The sequence below is a fragment of the Nasonia vitripennis genome (genome assembly GCF_009193385.2).
Source record: "Nasonia vitripennis strain AsymCx chromosome 5 unlocalized genomic scaffold, Nvit_psr_1.1 chr5_random0003, whole genome shotgun sequence".
NCBI classification, from domain to species: Eukaryota; Metazoa; Arthropoda; class Insecta; order Hymenoptera; family Pteromalidae; genus Nasonia; species Nasonia vitripennis.
In genome coordinates, this window is record NW_022279653.1 from 159914 (window position 1) to 184908 (window position 24995).

General features: G+C 37.4%; 1 protein-coding gene across 9 annotated transcripts in view; it reads right to left on the minus strand.

Moving 5' to 3' along the window:
- LOC100117692 (potassium voltage-gated channel subfamily H member 6) overlaps positions 1-24995 on the minus strand; it is a 536423-nt gene that overhangs the window by 118232 nt on the left and 393196 nt on the right. For all 9 annotated transcript variants that reach the window (XM_032602146.1, XM_031932880.1, XM_031932886.2 and 6 more), the window contains one exon: positions 17369-17705. In XM_032602146.1, the coding sequence (XP_032458037.1) occupies positions 17369-17705 (337 nt within the window). The remainder of the gene's footprint in view (positions 1-17368; positions 17706-24995) is intronic.

A 24995-nucleotide genomic window follows, 5' to 3' on the forward strand; every position in this document is an offset into this window, starting at 1 on the left:
ATGTATAGAGAAGCAGACCTCATAAATTTCGAGACGCCACAAGTTCCGACGCTACTTAATACAATTTATCCCGCTTGCGATAGCTACGGAATTACAGAGAGCTTGGATATCCGAATGCGAACTGCAGAAGAATCAAATAGAAATGAATAACTACATCTTAGAACAAGCCAATAACAGTCAAGAGCCTATCGTCAAAAATCGTCGACTTAGGAAGAAATTACTAAAGATCTGCATCAACAATTAAAGACTGTAGTATGTAATGCATAAAAACAAGCGGCGGAGGACCCAGTACGTAACACAGTAAATTAAATTTAAACCAGACAAAACCTCTAAGCGCATACGCCCCAATATTCCACTTCACGGCTAAGGCTTCTTGTCCGAGTGCCCCGATAGCAGCACACGCACCTTTTTCTAGGTCATCTTGCATGAGCGCTCCGCAGCATCGTAACGTCTGTCTGCCTGCCGCGACTGCTTCTTGGCAGCCCACATGCTCGAGGTAAGAAGGGGGGGGGGGTGGACTCAGGTGACCAATAATACGCTCTCGCAGTTGAATCCCCATGCGACTTATCAGGCTACGGAAGCTACGCCAAGCAGCACCAGGAATACCTTGGACACTTACCGTCCGAGAACCAAGAACCTCGGTAAAACCGTATGAGAATGTAAGTTAAAATTCTTGGGCGACAAAGGAGTGAGTATTGAAGAATTCTTGGAGCAAGTCGAGGAGAATAGACGTTTGGATAATATTCCCGACGAGGAGCTTTTAGACTCCATGGTCCTATGTTTGAGAAGCCTGCACTATTCTGATACCGTACTCTAAGGCCTTCGTGGCAAACGTACCAAGATTTTAAGAGGGCAGCTCTCAATAATTACAGCAGGACAAATAGAAATAAGCGAAACATAGTGGTCAAGGCCCATTTACGTACGCAAGGGGAGGACGAGCCGGTGAGAGACTATATCGTCTCTCTCCTCACTGTTCTAAGCCAATTTGACCAGACATGGTACCTGCAAGACCAACTTAATTTAGTCATTGACAATTCGCTCTCGAAGCTCAAAAAGAATATGAAGATCTACAAGGGCGGACTAACCAATGTCAAAGAGTTTCTCAACAAAACTCAAGAGGCAGAAGACGACGAAGACGGCCAGTAGAGGCCACCGCCCCTAGCAGACCAGAGTAAGCTGCTGGAAACCGCGTACAGGCCTGCCACTAAGGCCGCGCGGGTCAAGCTTGCCTCAATGAACGCGAAATCGTCGTCTCTGACAGAAGCGGATCTAAAAAAGTGCTTCGAGAAGTTTTTCCAGAAGAAAATTTAACAGTCTGGCCCATCCAGCTCCAAAGCATCTGGTTCAGGAGAGAACTACTCCGAAAATAAGACTCCCTTGTCGGGAGCAGATAAGTTGCCGACACAGGGTGAGTCCAATCAAGCGTCAACCCATGGTGGCGGCCGAGGTCGCGGAGGAAGACGCGGAATAAATGGCTGGCAACAAGGAGGTAGTCGTACCGATGCGATTACTACCAAGTCTGAGAAAAATAAAGACAAACCAGTAGGTCCAGATGGCGACAAAATTCTCTGCTGGAATTGCAGCTGGCCTGGCTATACTAAGTTCACTTGTCCGGATTGCTCCTTCTCAGAGCAGTCAAAAAACGAGAAGGAGAGCAAGTAAATAAGGTCCCTGCCGCTCTAGAGCATCCGCGGACCTTCAGTACTACAAGCGTAACAGGAGTAGCGCAAACACTACACGGCACGGCGAGCGACTCACTGCTAGCAATGATTAATCGACCGATGTGAAGTCGTCTTGCGATGTAGGTATACTGTTGCCAGCGCTCTAGTAGAGAAGTACCCACAGTAGTGGCTAGCCGTAGAGGTTGGCCAATATAAATTTAAAGGACTCTACGACACCGGAGCCTCGCGCACCGTCCTCGGCCCTATAGGCATATCTCTCGCGGCTTCATTAAATAGGCGCGTCCGACCCCATGTGGACCCCGGAGCTAGAGCAGTTGACGGTCATTACGTTCCTATAATCAGTAGTGTCAAGTTACCTTTCACGGTAGGAGGAATAACACATTCGACCGACGTTCTTATTTAGAGCAAAGTCGATACTGAATGCACCTTAGGTGCAGACTTTGTTCGTGCATTTTCGTCGATGCTTGATCCAGTAGAAAATAGGCTGCATCTCAAAGGCACAGACGTTGAGGTGCTGGCCGTCCTCTCGTCTGTACGTGCTGAAGAGCTTTTATCGCTCGCCTCTCTTGAAATTTAAGTGATTACCAAAGAACAGCGCCTAGAGTCCAGACCCCTCCTGTAAACAGCTAGGCTGCACAGGATAGATATATCACGATATCGACGTCGGCAGTACTCGCCCCATCAAACAGCGGTATTACCCTGTTTCAAAGATTTTAGAGGACGAAATGCACGAACAAGTGCACAAGATGCTCCGTGCGGGAATAATCAGGAGATCTAAGAGTAATTGGTCAAGTCCAGTAGTTATAGTACGGAAGTCCGACGGCAGCTTTCGATTCTGTGTCGACTATCGAAAAGTCAACGCTGTATCAAAACAAGCTGTATACCCGCTCCCTTATATAAATATAATATTGCGGAAAATACAGCATGGGAGATGTATAATCGCGCTAGATTGCTCCGGAGCATTTTTACAGATACCTCTTACCGAGCGATCCATTCCGATTACAGCTTTCACTGTACTTGGACTTGGCTTATTCGAATTCGTCAGAATGCCGTACGGCTTGGCAGGCGGACCAACTACTTTCTAGGTGCTGGCTAACCATAAACCACCAGAAGTCTAAAATTTGTATGTCCGAAGTGCGCTACCTCGGCGTGCTCATGAATCGCGAAGGCTGCCGTCCTGATCCCGAACGAGTCCAACCTATTGTAGAGTACCCCAAGAATCTCAAGCAACTGCGTAGATTTCTCGGGATGGCCTCATGGTATCGAAAATTTCTAGAAGATTTTGCCACGCTATGTGAACCGCTCACTGCGCTCACCCGTAAAAATGTTAAATACGAGTGGAAAGACGAACAATGGGCAGCTTTTGAGCAAGTAAAAGCTTTAATTACGACCGCCCCAGTTTTAGCAAGGCCTGAATTCAGCGCTCCGTTCATCTTTGAATGTGTTCCCAGCGATACAGGGCTTGGAAGCGTTCTCTTGCAGCGCATTGATGGCGAGGACCGTGTGCTCTGTTTTTTGAGCCGCGTCCTGTCGGCTACAGAGCGAAGACTATCGGTGACAGAGCGCGAATGCCTCAGCGTAATTTGGTCTATCAAAAAATTCAGACCCTACATCGAAGGCTACCACTTCACTGTAGTGACAGATTACCATAGCCTAATGTGGCTACAAAACTTAAAACATCCAAATGGAAAATTAGGTCGTTGGTCTCTGCGCCCACAGTCCTATGACTTTGTTATCGTGCATCGCAAAGGGAAGGACAACGTCGTTCTGGACTCGCTTTCTCGTATGTTCGAGACCGACGAAGACGAAACAGCTGCGATAGCATCACTCTCCGTGGATGAGTCCATAAAAGACCCTTGGTACCTAAAAAAGGCGAAACAGGTCGCAGAAGACCCCACGGCACATCCCTTTTGGAAGATCACGGCCGGACGGCTTTACCATTATCGCCCCGATCCGACAGTAAAGACTTATTGGGACAAGATGAGGATGCTTGGAAGCTCGTAATACCTCGCGAACAGTGCGAGCGGATCCTCGCACAATGCCACGATGAGCCAATCTCCGGACATCTAGGGAGGTTTAAGACTCATCAAAGAGTAGCACTCCGGTACTACTGGCCAAATTTATACAAAGATACAGTTCATTTCGTTCGAAACTGCCAAGTTTGCTAGAAAGTCAAAGTTGAGCAACTTGCTCCTGCAGGACTCATGAGCAAACATGTAGTTACGTGCCCTTAGGAAATAGTCGCAGGCGACACTATGGGACCTTTCCACCAGTCAACTCAGGGACGCGAACATTTGTTAATTTTCATCAACCTAGCTACAAGATGGATCAAATGCATCCCAATTAGAAAGGCTAATGCAAAAACCATCAAGCGTGAACTGAATAAGCGGATTTTCTTTAGATTCGGAATTCCCGACCGATTCTCATCAGATAATTGTACTCCTTTTAAGAACAAACTCGTCGATAGCTTTTTGGAAGCACATAGAGTATTTACCACGGCACGTGGGCCCCTTATTCGCCAAAGTCAAATCCGACGGAGCGAGTAAACCGCACAATCAAAACTATGATCGCCGCTTTCATTGAAACCAGGCCTACCACTTGGGACGAGCACATACCAGAGTTTGCGTTCGCGTACAATATTGCTATTCGCGAAGCAACTCGCTCTAGTCCAGCCTTCCTCAATTACGGAAGAAATGCCGAGCCACCGCTCACAGCGCGAAGGGAAATAGAGCAAGCCGCCAGGCAAAGCTTAGCAAAAACAGACTAAAGTATTATTTTTACAAATTACACAAAAAATAAAATTAATATATTGCAAGATTTTTTTTAAACAGCCCCAACGGAGAGTAAACTAATCTTAAAACAAATAAATTCCGTATATTTTTCAAACCACAATTTTTTTACTTAATAAAAATTCAGAAAATAACTTAGAATAGATTAAAATATTATTTTTGTATTTTAGGATTTTTCCCGGGAAAGCACCTCAAGAGGGTAAAGCACCCCTGACTAAATTTATTTCTGGTCAACAACTAAAATTTTCTTTTTATGTATTAGAACGTAATACAAACACCATAAGTACAATAAAAGGGCATGCCAAATTATGTAGTAAATATCTTGAGAGTCGTTTCTAATGGATCAAAATCAAGTGGCGTGGTAGCGCCACGAAGGCGAGTTTGAGAAGCAGACGAAGCTTTGGCGCCCGCGACACTATTTACTTCTATATTGGTATACGAGATTTTACTTTTAAGAAAAACGACACTTTCCATAATTGTTTCTAAGTGATTTTTATATATTATCACATTCGTGTGCTAATCAGTGATTTTGAATAGAAGTTGTCAAAAAAAGAAACGCTGTCATTTATATGATATAAACAATCTTGTATATGATTTGCTCAAATCATTATCTTTTTCTCCAGTGTAAAAGGACGATGAAGTTAGCTGCGCATTAAAAATTATAGGGAATTGCCTTTTCACCTTTTCTACATATCCTCACATTATTCATATAATAATATATTACGATATTTAGAATTACCAGGCTAGCCGATGACAAGGTTCAGGTTGTTTTTGGTATCTAGGTGTAAAAATTATTCAAGTGCGGTGTCTAGGAGTACAAGGTGGCCAATGACGAGATCTGGGTAGTTCGCACCGTGGTTTTTAGGATCTAGGTGTAGAAATCATTCGAGGAGTGTATAACGAGTTGAGCACCGCGGCCAACTCGTAGCTGTATGGGTACCGCTGCGCCGCGACGAGAGAACATAGAGTCGCGCGCGCGACAATAAACACGCGCGAATTCGGGGGCGCGAGAGAGAGAACGAGCGAGCGCGCGTGCTAGTTCTGCGAATACGAGACAGATAGTTCTCAGCCTGCGAAAGATAAACACCGGTTACCTGACGCGACTTCGTTCGAAAAACTTTTCGGAATCTTGGCGTTCGTGATAAGTGCTGTGCCCAGCCTTTCCCTGTGTGTGAGTGCGACACGAGATCCGACCACCCTGTTCTCCCTTGCTTCTGCGGTCCAGCGCAACGTCCGTGAGAGCCTGTACGGGACCAGTGTCGTGATAGCCGACGGGAGAAGGTTGGTGAATGCGCGCAGTGTCTGTAGAGTGAGTGTGTGTGAGTATATCACCCGTGCGACCTTCTCGGCGATGCGCGCGAGTATTTCGGCGTCGCGGCGAGTCGCAAATTTGTTAGCGACTCGCATTTGTTATTTTGTAACATCACGCTTTTATCGCGGATTGAAATATAACTGTAGACTTATTATTTTACGTGATTTTGTTGTTATTTGCCGACCTCGATTACTAACGTCCGTTAACCTTACGTCCTTCCCGCGAATACCGCCGCCTACGCGGGCGTTAATAAAGCAATTTTAACGCATCTGAGCTGAGCAACGATGTTGAGATGGTCTCCGCCGCAGCGCGGGATAGCGATTCGATTTATTCAACGTTGGTTTGTTGAATAAATTCTCACCCCGTTACAAGTGTGTATATCAGAACAATCAGTGATTTTATGTTAGTGATAAAAATGTTACAAAAAAACTGTGGTCGAAAGGTACTAGAGATGCTTATATTTTATTTTTTGGTCAAATATGAAATACGCAAAAAAAATTTACTTAAAAGAACTGAAATCTCTAAAAAAAATATTAACTTTTAAAAAAGTAAAAGGTCAGGCGAGTTCAATATACTGCACAACGAAATTACAGATAGAAAAGAACTAAGATCAATCAAACAAAGACAAGTTTTATATATTTAATTGTAATAAAACGAGTAACAAATCTCAAGATAATTACTACCTAACTTGCCATGCCCGTTTCATTGTACTTATGGTGTTTGTGTGATGCAGTACATAAAAGAAAATTTCAGTTGTTCACTAATAAACAACATATTAAACACGCCTAACCTTTTACTTTTTTTAAAGTTAATTTTTTTTAGATATAATTTAACTTTAATTTAAATTATGTAAGCCCTTGATAGAACAAAATAATTTGTTTGCTTTATTGTGATTAAATATAATAAACTTGACTTTGTTTGATGGATCTCAGTTCTTTTTTATCTGTAATTTCGTTGCAGAATATATCAAACTCGCCTAACCTTTTACTTTTTTGAAAGTCAATTTTTTTTAGAAATTTTAGTTCTTTTATTTACATTTTTTTGCGTATTTCATATTTGTCCTAAAAATATAATATAAGCATCCTTAGCACCTTTCGACCATGGTTTTTTTTTGTAACATTTTTATTATTAATATGATAACACTGATTGTTCTGTCGCAAAATAGTAGTGTGGTGGCTATGTTGATAATGTACGTTAGAAAAAGCCTCTCCGTTTGCCTTATTCTGATCGAGCAAATACACCACCATCACTTTAACTGCCTACTGCGCCAATATCGAAAAACGTAAATTCGTACTTGTAGTTACAAACAGCAAGCAATATTAAACTGAAATTCTTCTTGTAGTTAAAATAGATTAATGCTGAGTTTGCTAGAACTCTTATATGAAGGTGTTTTCCATTGATGGCTCCACAACAATTAGGTAAATTCCAGTCATGTAAGAATCCATCAGCTATATCTTTCCAATCTTGCTCAGAAGGTACTTTCAAGTAAACTGGTGATAATATTTGAAAAATTACCCTACATGTTTCTTTAATAATTTTGTAGTACCAGTAGACAAATATCTAAATTGACAAAAGAAATAAATTAGAGTTACATAATATAACCAGTTGACACGGTGAAATCCAATAATTCATTAGAAAATTTTACATAACAAGAAAATTAATTTACCTTAGAGTTATAGCAAGACGTTGTTCAGCATAGATGTTGCTTCGCTTCTTTGTTAAGTAAGGTATTATACTTCTGCATAAATAATTAAATGATTTCAGGTTCATCCGAGTTACTTGATAAAACAAATCTGAATCCTTCTTCACATCCTGAAAAGTAGTTGCGTAGTATCTCAGAGTTCCTCGTTTCCTCTTAAATGGTCGAACCAGCCAACGGCTGCTTATCCATCGTTTATTTTTTTCGAAATGTCATGCTAAACACAGAGATGCTAAGTATATCTGCAATGTGACTAGCAGCTTTAAAATCATAACTATTTCTTCATCCATTATTTACGTCTAAAAATGTTAAATTAAAATATACAACATAAAAAAATTCTGTTTTTGAAATCTTTGTTTAAAATATAGAAAAATAATTACCTAGTTATGAAACAGCAACATTTTCTGACGCGCATGAAGAAACCCCAGCAGCGCGAGCCTGTATATGCTAGAGAGAGCGCGCACCAGAAGCGAAGAACTAGGCGTGGCTACTCTGCCGAACAATCGACTATTAACAACTTGAGCAATCTAACCTTGAACGTAGAGGAAGCGTTTAGTAAAAAAAGAGTTATCCTAGCTGCGTTCTTGGATGTTAACGGCGCATTTGATAATGTGAATCTAGATATTCTATTACAACAATTGGCAACAATTGGCAACAATTGGGTGTCCTAGTAGATTGATCAACTTTGTCAAATTCTTAACCTGTGAAAGAATAATTTATACTGAAACACTACGCGAACAAATTAGGCTTGTATACAGAGGCGTTCCTCAGGGCGGAGTACTAAGCCATCTACTGTATAAAATTTATGTAGCAAAAATATGAGATATTCCCAAAAGCGTTATTATATCTCAGTTCGCAGGCGACATTGCGGTATACTGCAAGAGACCCTCCATACAATCGTCCAAGACGCTATTAGAAACAGCAGTCACCGAAATACAAACTAACTTATATAATCTTGGACTAGAACTCTCACCACATAAAACTGTATTTGTTCATTTCGATAAGTACAATATCCAGCCAGGACAAACAGAAATAAAGGTAAACAACATTACAGTTAAGTCTAGCAAATCCGCCCGATTCTTAGGCAACATCTTTGATTACAGACTTGCATTTAATGACCAAATTGACCTTATACACTTAATATGTATTAAAGCTTTAAACATAGTCAAATTTCTGAGGGGTACATGGTGGGGCTCAAATCCAAATACACTTATCACATTATACAAGAGCTATGTCAGATCAATCATCGATTACGGCTGTTTTGTTTACTTTCCAATTCAAAAACAACAAATACAAAAACTCGAAAAAATTCAATATGCCGCAATTAGCTCTTGGTTACAGGATGAGTACTCCCACGAACATACTATTAGCAGAATCCAAAATGCAATTAATTCAAGAAAGTACAAAATTCTTATATAAGAATTATCTCTCTATATTATAAAAAAAGTTTAGCCGCCGCCGGTTCAGAAATTTTCCCCCTAATTTCCCCACCAAATTTCCCCCCTTGATTTTCCCCCATAATTTTCCCCCTAATTTTCCCTAGCTGCTTCAAAAGTTAAGTGCGCACGTCCGAGTGTGTTTAACCCTTTTACCCTGCCCTACGCCCGTATAAACCTAATTATTATGATCTTTGTGTTTATCCGAAAACCTCCCCAAAAGAAATATGTCCAACTTCTATTTAGAATAAATTATCTTTTCACATAGATCCTATGATTTTCCCTATAATGTTTCCTTACGGACATATAAGATGGAATCCAATTTGTAAACAAAATCATAACAATGATAAAAATGTATCTCCTCTGCAATATTATTCATATCGATTAGCTTATAGGCATAAATCAAATTTTAGTTCTATTTTATATTTTGGAAGATTAACTCAAAAGTATATATTACGTGTAGAATGTTATCAAGGTCTTGTTGATAACGTAACAAAAAGTGCGCTTAACAATAATAAAAATTTTGAAAATAACGAAAGATTAGGTAATTTGTTTGTTTTGCCATTAACTTATATAGGAAGTATATAATATACATGCATCAAAATTTTCATGATTCAATGGCTGAATGCGAAAAACAGGCAGCTCACTAAATATATTTGTTACGATAACAACTAATCCAAAATGACCTGAGTTAAAAATAGTACTAAAAAAATTTCCGCCAGGAACTTCATGCAATGATATTGCAACAGTTACAAAATTTCGAGCAATCCTAGCTGATATTCTTAGTGGGAAAATTTTTGGAAAAATTATTGCTCATGTATACGTAATTGAACTTTAGAGAAAAGGTCTTTTGCACGGACATTTATTGTTAGTATTGGATAATTTATTACATTTTTATTATTAAATTTGGAATATACTTTTATAGTTATTTACTTGAATTATTGCAGTATCGGAAGCAGACTAAACGTTCGGAACACTGTGCCGGTTGAACTTATATAGCTGCATTCCTGTTGCTTATCAATTACATCTGCGCATGCGCGAAAATATGTATAAATAGCGTGGAATATTGGTTCCAGTGCTCATTTTGCTCTGACCTCTAGAAGTGGTAACATCGGTGAATTATATTATTTTAATTAATAAAATCGTCTGGAATATACTTTACATTGTAATATATATATTACATTATACCTCACTAACTTAAAAGAGAATCATCAAACTGTTGTTCAAATAGTGAGTATTAATTATAGTTCAAAATCAAACGTCAAATAAGATTTGTAAAATAAATAGATGTACACGCTAGAATCTATTTCCACAGCAATACCTACAACCAGCATCCACACATACCTCATAAACTACAGAGTGATAAGTGTCCCCCGAAATCCTTGAGTAACGAATTTCGACTAATTATGCTACAAATTCCCATGAAACTCTTGGAAACGACGTTGATACTCTCCACCCTGGGCACCAGGTACCTCGGAGGCTGTTGCTGTCGTGATATTCGTGTTCAGCAACCCCATGAACCCCCGATTAACGAGTTTCGACTAATTATGCTACAAAAGACGCAGCCACAAAATGCGCTGATATCAATTGTATCAAAATTCCTTATACAGACTTGAAAGAAACAATTAAAGTAGAATAAACTAAAAACACGATTTAATAAGAAATGAAGGCGATAAAAAAAGCAAAATTTATTTTAACAATTTCTTTAATTATCGTACCAAACCATGGTTTGCGAATAAAAATCTACCACGAGAAATAATTGTTATCATTAATAGATGCAAATCAGACCACCATAGCCTGGTCTCTTTTCTTAATCGTATAGGCTTAAAAGAAAACTCAGTATGTCAATGCGGATACGAAAACCAAGATGTCAACCACGTACTATGGCAAAATGTCCTTTATTTGATAATGAACGTCAATCATTTATAGAAAAACTACGAAAATGGTATTTCTACCAATGTCTTACACCTCACTTTTGTCAAACCCTACTGATAAAATATGTAAAATACTATATTCCTATGTAAAAAGTTGCGAAATTTTAATTTAGATATAATACCGTAATATTGTAACGTTTTGAAAAAGATGTACATGAATATTTGTTAAATTTTGTTCACATATTGTACTGCAAAATAACTTTATATAAAAAAAAAAAACTCTGCCGAACGCTCGGTGCCGCAGCTCACTGCCACATCCGTACCTACAAACATTTTAATTTGAGATGCTGGGCTCTGGTGTGCAGAGCAGGCATGTGCGATACTGCCTTGACTCCCTTCTCCATATTTAGTAACTGACTTGTTCTTTTCTCGTCTTGAGCTAGGGGTTCCTTAATTTAACTACGGCTGTTAGCTGCTGAACTCAACATGACTGTCTGTGCTTTCGTGTCTTCATAGCGATCTCTGACCTTATATGATAATCTACTTAGTGTTGGAATCACATCCCAATTTAACTTCACTGCACTACCTTTATTACTCTTTTTCTTCTTCTCGTCACAACTGGACGTCCTGGCTGTGGCAGCACTTGTCTTAATGACTGCAATGTTGCTGAGTCTATGGGTTGCGCCAGCGTCTGCACACGCCTTATTCTTCTGAACATTCTTTTCACTTCTGTTGCCAAGCCGACTAGTTGCGCCAGCGATTGCAAACATTGTCTGCTCATTTCAATTTCAATTTATTCTACAAAGATGACGAGTTGCAGCAAAGGCTGTAAAATCTTCCTTCCCGTTCGACATTTCATCTTCTTCATCTTCCTGCATGTTTTCAATAAAGTAGATTCCTTGGTTTTCGTACTCTTTTGTCGAAATATACCGCTTGCCAGTATTCATATTTTGACACGTTCGTCAATACAGGCTGTGACACATTTGCCGATTTTCTTTGACAATGCACCACGTACGAACTCCTCGTTTTAGTAGAGAGATAATTGCCTCTGGCTGCAATAATAATAATAAAATTACCTTTACATATATTATCGTGTTTTTACAAAAATTTGTGTTTTTGGCATTACCTGTAACTTTTTCAGAAGTAATTTTTTTACAGAAGGTGCTTTATAATAATCCAACATGTCTTTTTCGAGCTGGCTATATACAGCATCCTCCTCAAGTCGTTATATATACAACGGCGAGAAAGTGTTTAATCGTGTAATTCGTAATTCCTTGGTCTATAACAGGAGCGCATCGATATCGCGATACACAATCTCAACATTCATTTTTAAAATATACCATTGCACTTTTCGACTGGTGTTTTCACTTAACAACTTCTCATTCTGCATACAGCTAGTTATATACTGCGCTAGCTCACTGTGGTTAGAGATTGATTGATGCTCTCGTATCAAGTGTCGTCTTGGGATGAAATCCTTCTGACGCAACTTTCAGCTAAAAGCAGAAGCTGCTGCACAGGGGGAGTTGCTACGCTAGAAGAGCAAACAGTCCCCGTAGCTAGCAGCACTGCATTGGAAACGAGCGGCCATCGGTTTAAGTTAAGCACTTCTCGTCAATACAAGCCCCTTGTAAGCAGTCGGTAAATAAGCTTATTACCGTACCACTCGCTACCGACCCCACCGTGCTGTTGACTAATATGCTTACTTTTTGAAAAACAAATTTAGTTTGTATTTTGTGCTTAAACAGATAGCATCATCATCATCATCATCATAGATATTCGCTGGACATATCCTTGGACTAGCATGATATGCGGACCAACTTCGTGGGAATATCTTCGTTTATAAAATGTTTTTACATTGTATCAACAAAATGGCTGACGTAACATGTGACCGAATCTTATTTTATTACACCGAGTGGCAGAATAGTTACAAAAGTGGTAAATTGCTAAAAAACGGCGAGACTATATAGTTTTGAGAGAATTTGCCCAAACCCGAGGACCCATAATTTGTCCAAGAGGCGTTTCAGGATGCAACAGTAAAACCATTTGGCTACTTGATAATGATGAATTTAGATAAGAACCTCTATATTTCCAGACGATGCATAACAGTTTATTTACTTACCAAAGTACATTACCAGCGAGTGGAAGCTATCTGTATAATAAGGTTGTGGATTTTGTTAGTTAAAAAGGAAAGTGCTGGTATGGAATTCTTTAGTCGCACGTCAACCATACCGAAGCACGCATTTGTCTCGGGTAGCACGAGACGAAAAAAAACTACCGTTTGAAAAAAAAATATCTCGCTGTAAAGAGTTGTGAAAATTCTTGGAAAAGCAAAAACGCGTCATCGTTCAAAAAGGCTGAAGTTTTCTACCGTTTTTAACTACAACCTATACCAGAGGACTCGTAATTAATTTTACGCTAATCACGTAAAGAAAAAAAATGTCAAGCATCAAAAAAATGATCTCCCTATTGCAAAGTCTCACGTGAGATCTTACATAAGATCTCACCTGAGATCCCATGCCAAGATCTCATCTGTAATTTTGGTCCGGAAGCTGCTGGATCCTCTTATTTAATAAAAAATAAGGTTTTTAATATTGGAAGTCGCCTATAAGGAGGTGGTCCTACTCAGGAGGGTTCAAAAAACTAGGTTTCGAAGCATTTAAGATGTTTTTACGATTTTTAAAAATTTCTCATCTGAGATCTCACCATAGATGTCACCTGAGATCTCAGGTGAGATTTTAGATGAGATATTTTTAAACATCGAAAAAATGTCTAAAATGCTTTGAAACCTAGTTTTTTGAACTTATTTGGGGGGATGCTCCTCCTTATAGGCGACTACCAATATTAAAAAACTCATTTTTGAATAAATAAGAGGATCCGGCAGCTTCCGGACCAAAGTAACAGATGAGATTTTGTAAGATCTCAGGTGAGATCTCATGTAAGATCTCACGTGAGATTTTGCAATAGGGCTTAACATCCAAAGATCAGCTAGATAGAATGCAATGAGAGACACGCCTAACTACAATCAACAGCAGCAGCAGCAGCCGCAACAGTAATGCCGTGACAATTGGTCCCGACAGTGCAAGCAACGTCAGTCTTGGACTAGTTAGTGACAATTTAAGTCATTTATACAATATAACGATAAAATAAAAAAATTCTCAATTCAACGACGTATTAAACGACCAAGATAGCTTAAGGCATTATCTGAGCGCTTTGCGTTGATACTTATTGTTTTTAGAAGAAAAGCGTAAACGACAGGACAGCCTTAGTAAACAAATTCTCTACACTCCAAACCACTGTCAGACGATTTATTTGTGCAAAGTGTTCCAAAAATGTTTAATAAGAGTACATAGCTGTTATTAAATTATTTAAAATCACATACTGATCGAATATCTTTAGACGCCAGTGAAACAGCATACATTGACAGTACAAATTCACTATTCAAACATTATAGATTTGGTCAACAAAGCTGCACGAGCTAGGAAATAATAAAAATCTGCTATAAGAAAAGAATTTGCAAGATTGCTCCAGGCTCTCAATGTACCTAAAGAGTTTATTGGAAATACTGAGTTTTAGAGTATCAGTGCTGCTATATCTACGAGCAAAACCTGGAGTAAATCAGATAGTTACAGTAGCCAGACAATCGCCAATCTAGGCAGGTCAAAGTCTCAGTTTGCATCAGCCCTCGACGACGACGATGACGACGACAATAACGACAAGAACGGCTTGCTGAGCAATAACGGACGTTTTAAATTTGCCGATGACGAGACTGCATTACTCAGATCCAGTAAAATAACGAGGGGAAAACGGACCACGTAATAGATATACAAGCGTTTCACTAAAAAAACGAGGAGTTTCTACGCAAGGGGATTGCTGTATTGAGAATCGACTGCAAGTTCATCACACACTGGATCATTAAACCACCGTCATACAATTGTGAAATTATACAAAATGGAATACTCGCCACAAATACATATCTGTCGTGCTATCATCACGGCATCGAATGTTTTAACGTTGAGGCAAACTTGAACCGTGTCTACTAAGTGCTTTGAAAAGTGGCTTGTAATGCGCTACAAATATACGTGCGCAATCCTCAAAAACAAAAACTACTTGAAAACGTCCTCGGCCGAAACATAATCAACTTGAAGGAGATTAACTGTCATGTCCTATCATCTTTCAAAAATCTACCTCGTGTTAACAAACACAACTGCTTCTTTCACGGGAAAAATCGCAAATATTTTACTTGTACTCTGGGATACGTATACAAAGTATGGCTGTGGATCATGAAAATTCTCCATGTCCCTGTCGAAGTTCACGCTAATACCCAACAACGCTCAAGAGATGTGCCTGATAATAAAAAGAAGTACAACGCTTTAGAGAAAACAGAGAAAGCTTGTGAAAAATTAAAAATTTTAAACATACCCGTTGAATCCAAGTCGATAGTGTCTCCTGCCACCACGACTACCGCCAGCACTAGTACTGGGTAGTATGAACTCTCTACATATTCTTCGCGCACTCAAAAAAGTACCAGCAACGACAGTGGGTGTTTTTCCAGCGGAGTAAATCCCATAAGTCCTGGAGAAGCCGTATGCAATTGCGGTTAACACAAATGACAACACCAAACCTGGCTCGCAGTGGATTGCGATTTTGATTGACTCCGCAGGACAAGGAGTTTACTATGACAGCTATAGACTACCACCCAGGTCACATCGATCGACTTGAACGAAATTGCTGTGACTACGATTAGGATATCCAACACCTGCAGATCCTCGATTCTGACGTCTGTGGGCATTATTTTATTGATTTTTTGTGTCATCTTTCTCGTGGTAGTTTTCTTTCTAATTTTCTCACAATATTTTTAACCGATACTGTAGTCAGCGACATTCTAATTGTAAATATTACTAAAAATTAAAAAAAAACGCAAACATGTAAATAAAAGAATTATCTACACTAATAGCGAACAAACCTGCAAACCGAAAAAACCGATGTAGTAATTAAAATATCAAAGGGTGTGGGTGTGTATATGTGAGTTCGACTTATCCTATATATTTGTCTCAAAATAAAAAAACAATTATCGAAACACGTGTTTCCTCATTTATTTCACCACACGCTATGAAAAAAAATTTAAACATCCGCAAGAAATTCCTGCTTTATATTCAATCGTACTCTCCACGTGCTCATCCCAAACATTTCAAAGTTCCTCTGGTCGATTTTCCTTTTCTCGCAAACATGCGACATCCTGCGCTCTCTTTTCGCAGTAGGTGGGCAACTTTGACACGCAACGCACCAACTCCGGATACTCCCCTAATACACAACTCCAAAAGCCGATCCAACTTACTTATAAATATCGAAATTTGCAAATAAATTTTTATAAACATTCCATTATTCAAATAACTAGATCACATACATTTTTAATTTTTTAACTTACCTTATTTACACAACATTTGTTTAATTGTTCAACAAATTCACAATAATTAAATTGTTTAACAAATACACAATAAACAAATTGTTCGACATTATATTTAATCATAATAAAGCAAAAAAATTATTTTGTTTAATCAAGGGCTTACTTAACTTAAAGTTAAGTTATATGTTAATCAATTAGAAACAATTCTCAAGATACTTACTACGTAACTTGCCATGCTTGTTACATTTTGTTTTCTGGTAAACAACTAATTTTTTTTTATGTACTAGAACGTGATACAAATAATATAAGTACAATAAAAAGTCCTTGTATGATTTATTTACACCATAAACTACGGAGCGCACCACCTAGACCTCGTCATGGGCTACCTTGGCTACCGTTACCACGCCACTTGATATTGAATAAAAAAGAAGCATAAAATCACATCAGTAATCCCGCTGGTCTGTATAGGCATGTGGGGAAGCAATATGTGCAGCTAAATTTACGGTCTTAATACTAGCCGTGTGCGGCCAACTTCATGGTCTGAATATGTTGGGTTGAAGAATCCCAAACGGATTTTAGCATTTTTGTTGGGACATGCGCTACCGCGCCACTTAATACAAATTCAATCCATTTTATGCTACGACGTAATTTCTTCGTGAATGACGGAAAAACGTTCGCTAAAACTACTAATAGGTAGAATATATTATTAATAAAGAATAAATACGCCGCACTTAATACTCTTATCCCTAGTAGTCCTCGGTTACGTCCGAAACAATGTGAACTATAATTGATAAAAAGATACATTTACTGATAATCTCTCGTGTTTATTCATCGCCTAAGTATTTTTGCAGCAACCGTGAGTTTAACGCCTCACGGAAAACAAAATCATTGGCGATCGCACGTAACAGTACACATGAAAACTATAGACAATCAGGAGTAAATTTAACTATGAAACGAAAACGTATTTAAACTTTAAAAAATTGTGTTTGGGATGAAAAAAATTCTGATATTGAAGCAATAAAAAAGGTTGAAAGAAGCTGGGTGCCAAAAAATTGGCAGCTTTTCTTTTTCTTGAAAATAACTATGGTCAAAATATACTCAATATCGTTTAGTAATATTTATAAAATTGTATTTAAAAATAAAATGTTCATTTATCATAAGACTATACTTACATCTCTCATATTAAAAGTAATTTCAAGATTTTCACTGAAATGGCTAGCAAATTCAGGGTATAGAGCCAATACATCAAGTAAATCATCGCGATGGATTTTGTGCAAATCGCAATAAGTCAAAGCACATACATTGCATGAAGATTTGCCGATAGTTGAATATATACATGGATTTTCTCCAAAAATATCATCTTTGCTAAGAATAGCCATTACAATATCATCTTTGAGAATTTCTATGCTTCCTCGTGATATAAAGTACAGTGAGGTAAGTACATCTCCACGGTGTACTAATGTATCTCCTGGAGGAGCATGGGTAGTTTTGAACTTCAATGATAAAGCTCTGTAATATAAAATAAATACATTTATTTAATATTGTCTTGTATAAGTAATAAACATTTTATGATGTATTGACATTCAATAAGTGTTGTAAAAAATTGGAATTTTACTATGTGACACGTCGTTTTGTGAAAGTCAGGGCAAAGCGTCCGAAGCTGGATGAGCAATATTGTATGCATAGATTCGACAGAGACGAATCTTTAGTTTCATATAAATAATTTAGAATTATCATGACGGATTTACAATGGGCTTGGCCGTACCAACTTTGGTAACGGCTTAGGTAATTTACGCTTTAAAATATATCACACCTTAATATGCCTGTACGGATATATGATAATTCTCCTACCAAGTTTCTTTAATTATTCGTTACTCTGCCTTACTAGCTTGCGATCGTTCTATTAATTTTAGACTTCATTGAAGTATTATATAATTTTTCGGTTCATTAATATATACTTCTCTTTTTATAAGATGATTAAAAAATACTGTCTCAACATCAAGTTATTCATTCACAAACTATTTCTACAATTGTAGGACAATGGACTTTTTACAGTTTTCATTTTTCCTATTGACGAATCAAAGTTCTCTATATAGTCTTTCTGACAGCCTTTTATAACTAATCAAGTCTTATATACATATCACTTTTTCTTATATAAGCCAATTTTATCTTTTTATCTTTTTACCTTTCGATAATTTGCCATGTGTTATTCTTCTTTAGACCTTTTCAAAATTAATCGCAATTTACAATTGTTTATGATCTTTGGAATTTATCGCCCCCTTGAATAAATTCGGTACATTTTCGAATTGCATACGTTCGCTTTTAGCTACAGTTTTAGTGGGATAATTCTACATAAAACTATATAAATGCATAGTTTGTTTGTAGCTTGTAGTATAGTTATAATTTTACAAACTGATAACGCAATTTCTTCATTAATTCTTTGACACTAAACTGTATATTCTTCGATTTATACAGTTCGCTTCTTGTGCATAATTTATGAATGGATCAAATGTCTATTTCTTTATTTTAATTTTATCATATATTTTGTTGCGACGGTCGGTCGGTGTGAAGCTACGATTGTTGCAGTAAGGTATATCATTTTACAGAGTTATAATAATCGGTCGGTGTAAAACTACGGTTGTTATAACGATGCATTGCTAATTTATTAAATTTTAAAAATAAAAAAAGAGTTAGAATAAATATTGAGGCTGTAAACGAATGAAATGTATAAATTTCATTAGTAAATTCAAGAGTAAATTCATTTATTTATAATATTTACTTAAACTAACGCGCAGAAGAACTTTATTACTAAGTTTTAGATATAGTTGTTTGGTATCGATTTGTAGAAAATTTCACAAGCATTAAAATTATAATATTGAAGCTGCGTAGGAGGAGAGATGTGAAAATTCGGCGTAAGTGAGGGAAAGCTCAAATATAACGGCTTCTCTCACTCGCTAATTTTCGGCATCTAGGCGGAACGCGACCCCAATAACATCGAGATGGGAGGACTCTAGGCCCTTCGTGCTGCGAAACATCTCTCTAGTTCGACACTCCGATCCCGGCTCTAAGTAAGCTTGGTTTTTCGATTTCTCGCGCTTGTACGCGATAGTAGATTCACGCGCTTGTACGCACTAAGATTTATTTTCGCGCTCGTACGCATTAAGTTTTGTACTTTATAAAATAAATTAGCTTTGTGGACCTTTTTTAAAAATTGTGACTAAAGTTTTATATTAGTTATATTTCCTAATTCCTAAAATATAAACTCTGTATGAGTTTATACGACGCCTAGCAGTAGCATCAACCAGCAGCCAGCGTCAAGAAGAAAGAAAAGTGAGTAAAAATTTGTTTGAGCTGTCCTAACTTTCTCTATTCCTTCCTACAACCTATCGCTTGGATAAGTGAACCGAATAACACCGGGTCATTTATCCCTTTTCTCTATCTTTTAGAATTTAGATCCAATTAACGCCGGGTCATTTTCTAAAAGTTTTATTTTCCTTTCATTCTTTATTTTCACAAACATACGAAGCACCCAGCTATTGCACGAAAGTGCAGGCTAAGGTGTAGTAATTAAATAAGTGCGGTAGCATCTTTGGATGTTATACAGTTAAATGCTTAAAAAAAATCAGTGATTTACTATAGAAAAACCTAATTAATTTTAAATTTTAAATGATTTTACAGATTTGTTTATGAGTTATAAGCCAATCTCTAAGATCTGATTTTTTCCACATTGCCCATTTCTGCCAATATTTTTTAATGCATTCCTTTTCAACCCACTCTTTTAGTCACCCTACCTATATAACTGACACTCCATCCATATAATTGACATCCCACCCATATGAGTGTCTTTCTACACTTTCAATGTCAAACCTGTAGCCCAGAGGGCGTCTTCGTTCCTAGCCCCATACCCATGTTAAATGAATAAATTGTCTTTCAAAAAAGTAAAAGGTTTGGCCAGTTTAATATATTCATCCACAAAATTACAGATAACAAAAAACTGGGATCAATCAAACAGCGTCAAGTTTATTATATTTGATCATAATAAAGCAAAAAAATTGTTTTGTTCAATCAAGGGCTTACTTAACTTGAAGTTAAGTTATATGATGATCCACTAGGAACGACTCTCAAAATACTTACTACGTAACTTGCTATGCCGTTTTCATTGTACTTATAGTGTTTGTATCACGTTCTAATACATAAAAAGAAAATTTAACCAGAAAACAAAATAAAACGGGCACAGCAAGTTACATATTAAGTATCTTGAGAGTTGTTCCTAATGGGTCATCGTATAGCTTAACTTCAAGTTAAGTAAGCCCTTGATTAAACAAAACAATTTTTTACTTGATTATGATAAAATATAATATACTTGACGCTGTTTGATTGATCTTAGTTCTTTTTTATCCATTATTTCGTTGCGGAATATATTGAACTTGCCTGACCTTTTACATTTTTAAAAGTCAATTTTTATTATAGATTTCAGTTCTTTTTAGTAAATTTGTTTAAGTATTTCATATTAGTCCAAAAATAAAATATAAGCATTTTTAGCACCTTTTGACCATGACTTTTTTGTAACATTTTTATCACTAACACGAAAACACTGATTGTTCAGTCGCAAAATATTAGTATGGTGTCTATGTTGATAATGTACGTTAGAGAAATATGGATAGGTATAAATTTACGCTGTCCACGAATATTATTATTACACTTAGACACCGAATTCTATAAAGCGTACCATCTAGACTTCGTCATAGGCCACTCTGTACACCTAGACACCGCCCTTGAATGATTTTTACACCTAGACATCGCCCTTGAATGATGTTTACACTCAGACACTGAAAACCACGGTGTGATCTAACTAGACCTAGTCTTTAGCCACCCTATACATCTAGACGCCGTTCTCGTATGATTTATTTACCTAGACACACAAAACTACGGGGCGCACCACCTAGACCTCGTCATCGGTCACCCTGTAATTCCAGACACCGCCCTCTAATGATTTATACACTAAGACACCGAAAACTACCTGGACCTTGTCATCGGCTACCCTGGCCATTTAGTTACTGTTACTGCTCCGGAACGCAGAGTACGCACCGGCAACCAACAAATATCGTAATATTGTATATTATATTAAAATGTGTCTAGTAGTATTCGGCTATTAGTTTACTTCATCCCCAAAACTACCTCTCCTTAGGGGTTATGGTAAACTGGAAGTTGACCGGAAGTAGGCCGGAAGTCGACTGAAAGTAGATCGTAAGTCGACTGGAAGTAGACCGGAAGTCGACTGGAAGTTGGCCGGAAGTCGACTTGAAGTGAACCGGAAGTGAACCGAAAGTGAACTAGAAGTAATCAGAAAAAATATAAAATTACTTAGAATTGACCATAAATAACCGGCAATAAACCGGAAATACACCGACAATGAACAGAAGTGACCAGAATGATGTATATTTGCTGAAGTACTCCTAAGGGGTAAATCAGAGTTTCTTAATATTCATTTTATCAAAATTTAATTTAAATTCAGCAAATTTTATTGCGTGAGAAACGTTTCTTATAATTAGTATTTCGGCATTTGTTTTAAAATAAATTTTATTTATATAATCTTATGATATTAGAAAAAATGATGAAGTTAATCTATTATACATTCTAATCAACTGTTCTCGCATTTTACTAATATTAAATTTAATATTGCATGGCCAAATATTAAATACAATAGCGACTGCAAATGCTATAGCAAAAACTACGAAATCATAATAATTATTCTGATACTGTACTTGTTTAAAAGATATGCGTAAATTATCTTTATTTGAAAACAGCCTATCAATAAAAATTTAATGATCATCAAGACATTTATTGTAAATACTATCAAAAATTCGTATTACATTGTCTTTGTACCAAACAAATGTGTGTGTTTGTACTTGAACAAGAAAAAAGTATTTGAATATATTATTTATGTCTATCAATAGGTTGAATAGACAACCTCTAAAAAATAACTGTAGATTTGCATATCAAAAATAAAGTAAGATTTCAAAATGTTGTTGAATTCAAGCATATGGTTATAATTTAATTGACTTTTAAAATTAGAATTGTTTCTAATTCCTTTTAAAATAAGTACATCTATAGTATCATAAATGTACCATTAATTGTCGTACAAGAGCAAATAATCTATTTTTCATTTTCATTTTTATCAGATATTTTTGCACTCATTATTTGGTGATTTGAAGCATAATTTTTTTTTACTTTTTTTTAAACGAATGTTACATCGACAGTGACGAATTGACGTAGAAAACTATAAAATTGTAATAGATAACAAAATCACGTCGATGTTATTGCCAGTGATACATAACTATAAACATAGATAACTTTTTTGATAATATATTTGAAACATCATATTTTTTAATTTGTTTACTAAAATTTTAGCGTCTTTATTTTCATGATAATCAGTGATTGAATAATTAATTGAACTTGGCGGCAAAAAATTAGACATGTTAAAATTTGAAAAAACTAAAGCATGAAAGACAAAAATTTTAAAACTGAAATTATGATATTCAACAATTTCTAAAAATTCTGAATTGAATTATTAGGAAATAATAATAATAATCTTTATTGTTTTACTTATTTTTACTGTTTACAATCTTGTTTCTCTCTATTTACATTTCCTTACTTAGTCTTTCTACCTTAGAACTGAATCGTGTGTTGTGAGTATGTCATGTTGTTTGAGGGTTATGTTTATGTGTATCTGTTTTTGTGCGTGTGTGTGTGTGTGTGTGTGTGTGTGAGTGCTCCTCTGTTACCTATCTATGTGTGTGTGTTTCTACTATCTTCTTTCTTCCGTATCTTCCAATCCTTACTTCTTAATCTTCCTCCTCGTCCTTTGACTTTCCTGACCTTCATTTCTTGTATCTGCCCTTTTCTCCCCGTTCTATCCCTTATCCTTTCTTCACGATTCTTTCCTTCTTTTCGTTCCATTTATATAGTTCGCCTTCAATTTCGGCCACCCATTTCTTTTTCTGTGATACCTCGCCCTCCTCGATCTTGTCTTCTTCCCTCCTTCTTTTCTCCCTTATTATGAGCGCCTTGGCCCTACGTTCGTCGAAGGACAGCCACTGCTCCAGCCTAATATTGCCTCCTTCTCTTATTTCCGCCATGTTCTCTCATATTATCTCTATATCTTCCCTTCTCTTGAAAATTATCTTTTTTGTGTCCTCCATTCTTGTATCCTCCATCACCCATTCCACTCCCTCCATGATATCCTCCATCCAATCTCTTATCGAGTCCTTCTCCGTCCAGTTGTTCAAGTGCATAGTCAGGTCTCTCCCACGCCTTACACCTGTTGTCCCCTTTCCTGTAAATGGCTGCATCAGCCCTTTTCTCTCTCACTACTTTTTCTTCTCCCTCTTCTTATCTCTTGCCTTTTCTTTATCGACTCCACTCTATTCTTCTTACCTGCGAATCCTTCTCTCATCTCGTCTATCTCCTTCTACATGTTTTTCAACTTCCTCTTTAGTAAATCCACGACCTCTCTCACGTCCTACATCTTTTTTTCCAGGGTTTCTCTTTTCTCTCTCTCAAACCTCGCCTTTATCTTTCATCCTTCCACCTCCTCTCTCAGATCTCTTATCTCTCTTTCCTTCTACTTGTCTCTGTACATCTTTTCCTTTTCTTTTTTATTTTCTCCTTTTAAAACTTGTTTTTTCTTTACTAACCTCTTTCTTTCTGTGACTCACCACGTGTTTTTCTTTTCTGTACCGTCCATATCTGGTGTTTTTTGTTCCGTCCACTGTTCCTCTCGTCTCCCCTGCTCTCTAAATGTCCCTGCGCTCTACTTGTTCCTTCGTCTAGATTATTTCTTTTTGTCTGGTATTTTTTTCTAGTTTTCTTTCGATTGCTCTTTACGCTCATTCGTTTGCTCTTTTTTCTATTTGCCCAGAATTTTCTTTTAACTTTCTCCTACCTTCTCCTTTTCCTTTCTTACCCATATTATTCTGTGTAGCTTCGCCAGATTCTTCCTTTCCCCGTTTGAGATGTTCTTTTAGTTGCTCTCTCTGCTACCTGTTTTGTTGCATCTCACAAATATGTGATCGTAAGTCTCTTCCTCTTCTCTACATAACCTGCATATTCTTTCTTCCTTCTTTAAACAGTATTTGTAGCCTCTTGCTTCATTGCCCATTCTGAATCTTGCCGTCATAGCTAGCCCTTTTTTCCCTGTGTTACCTTTTCTTCTCAGATATTCTGGTGTCTCGTCCAGTGGTTTTATTAGTTTATTTACGTCTCTTGCCTGGCAAGACTCCCTCATTTGACTTTCCCAATTCTGTCATTGTATGTCCTTCTCTATTCTTTCCAGCTCCGACCATACCTGCTCCCCTGCTCTCAGTCTTCTGTGGTATTCTGATAGTGCCCAGCCTCTTTATTTAGCTCCTCTTCTCTGGGAGCTGCGCCTCTTTCCTCTTCCCCTCTTTTTTCCTCTTCTTTTTCTAGTGTCCTATAACATTTCCTCCACAAGGTGCCTTCTTTTGCCTTACTTAACTTCACCTCATATTTTATTGCTCTTCTCCTCGTCCTTGTTTCGAGCTTGCACCTCTTTGTCTCTAGGTATATTACATGATCCGGCGTGGTTCTGTCCAGTTTCATTACCCATTCCATATATTTTCTTTGTATCTTCTCCATACTTCTTTACCTTTCCATCCCCACTCCTCTGCACCATATTCCATTACACTTTTCACCATTGTGTCAAATAACCTCATTCTTAATTCCCAATTATCTCTGAAGAGTTCTTCCCCTAATCCCCACATAGAGCTCATTACCGCA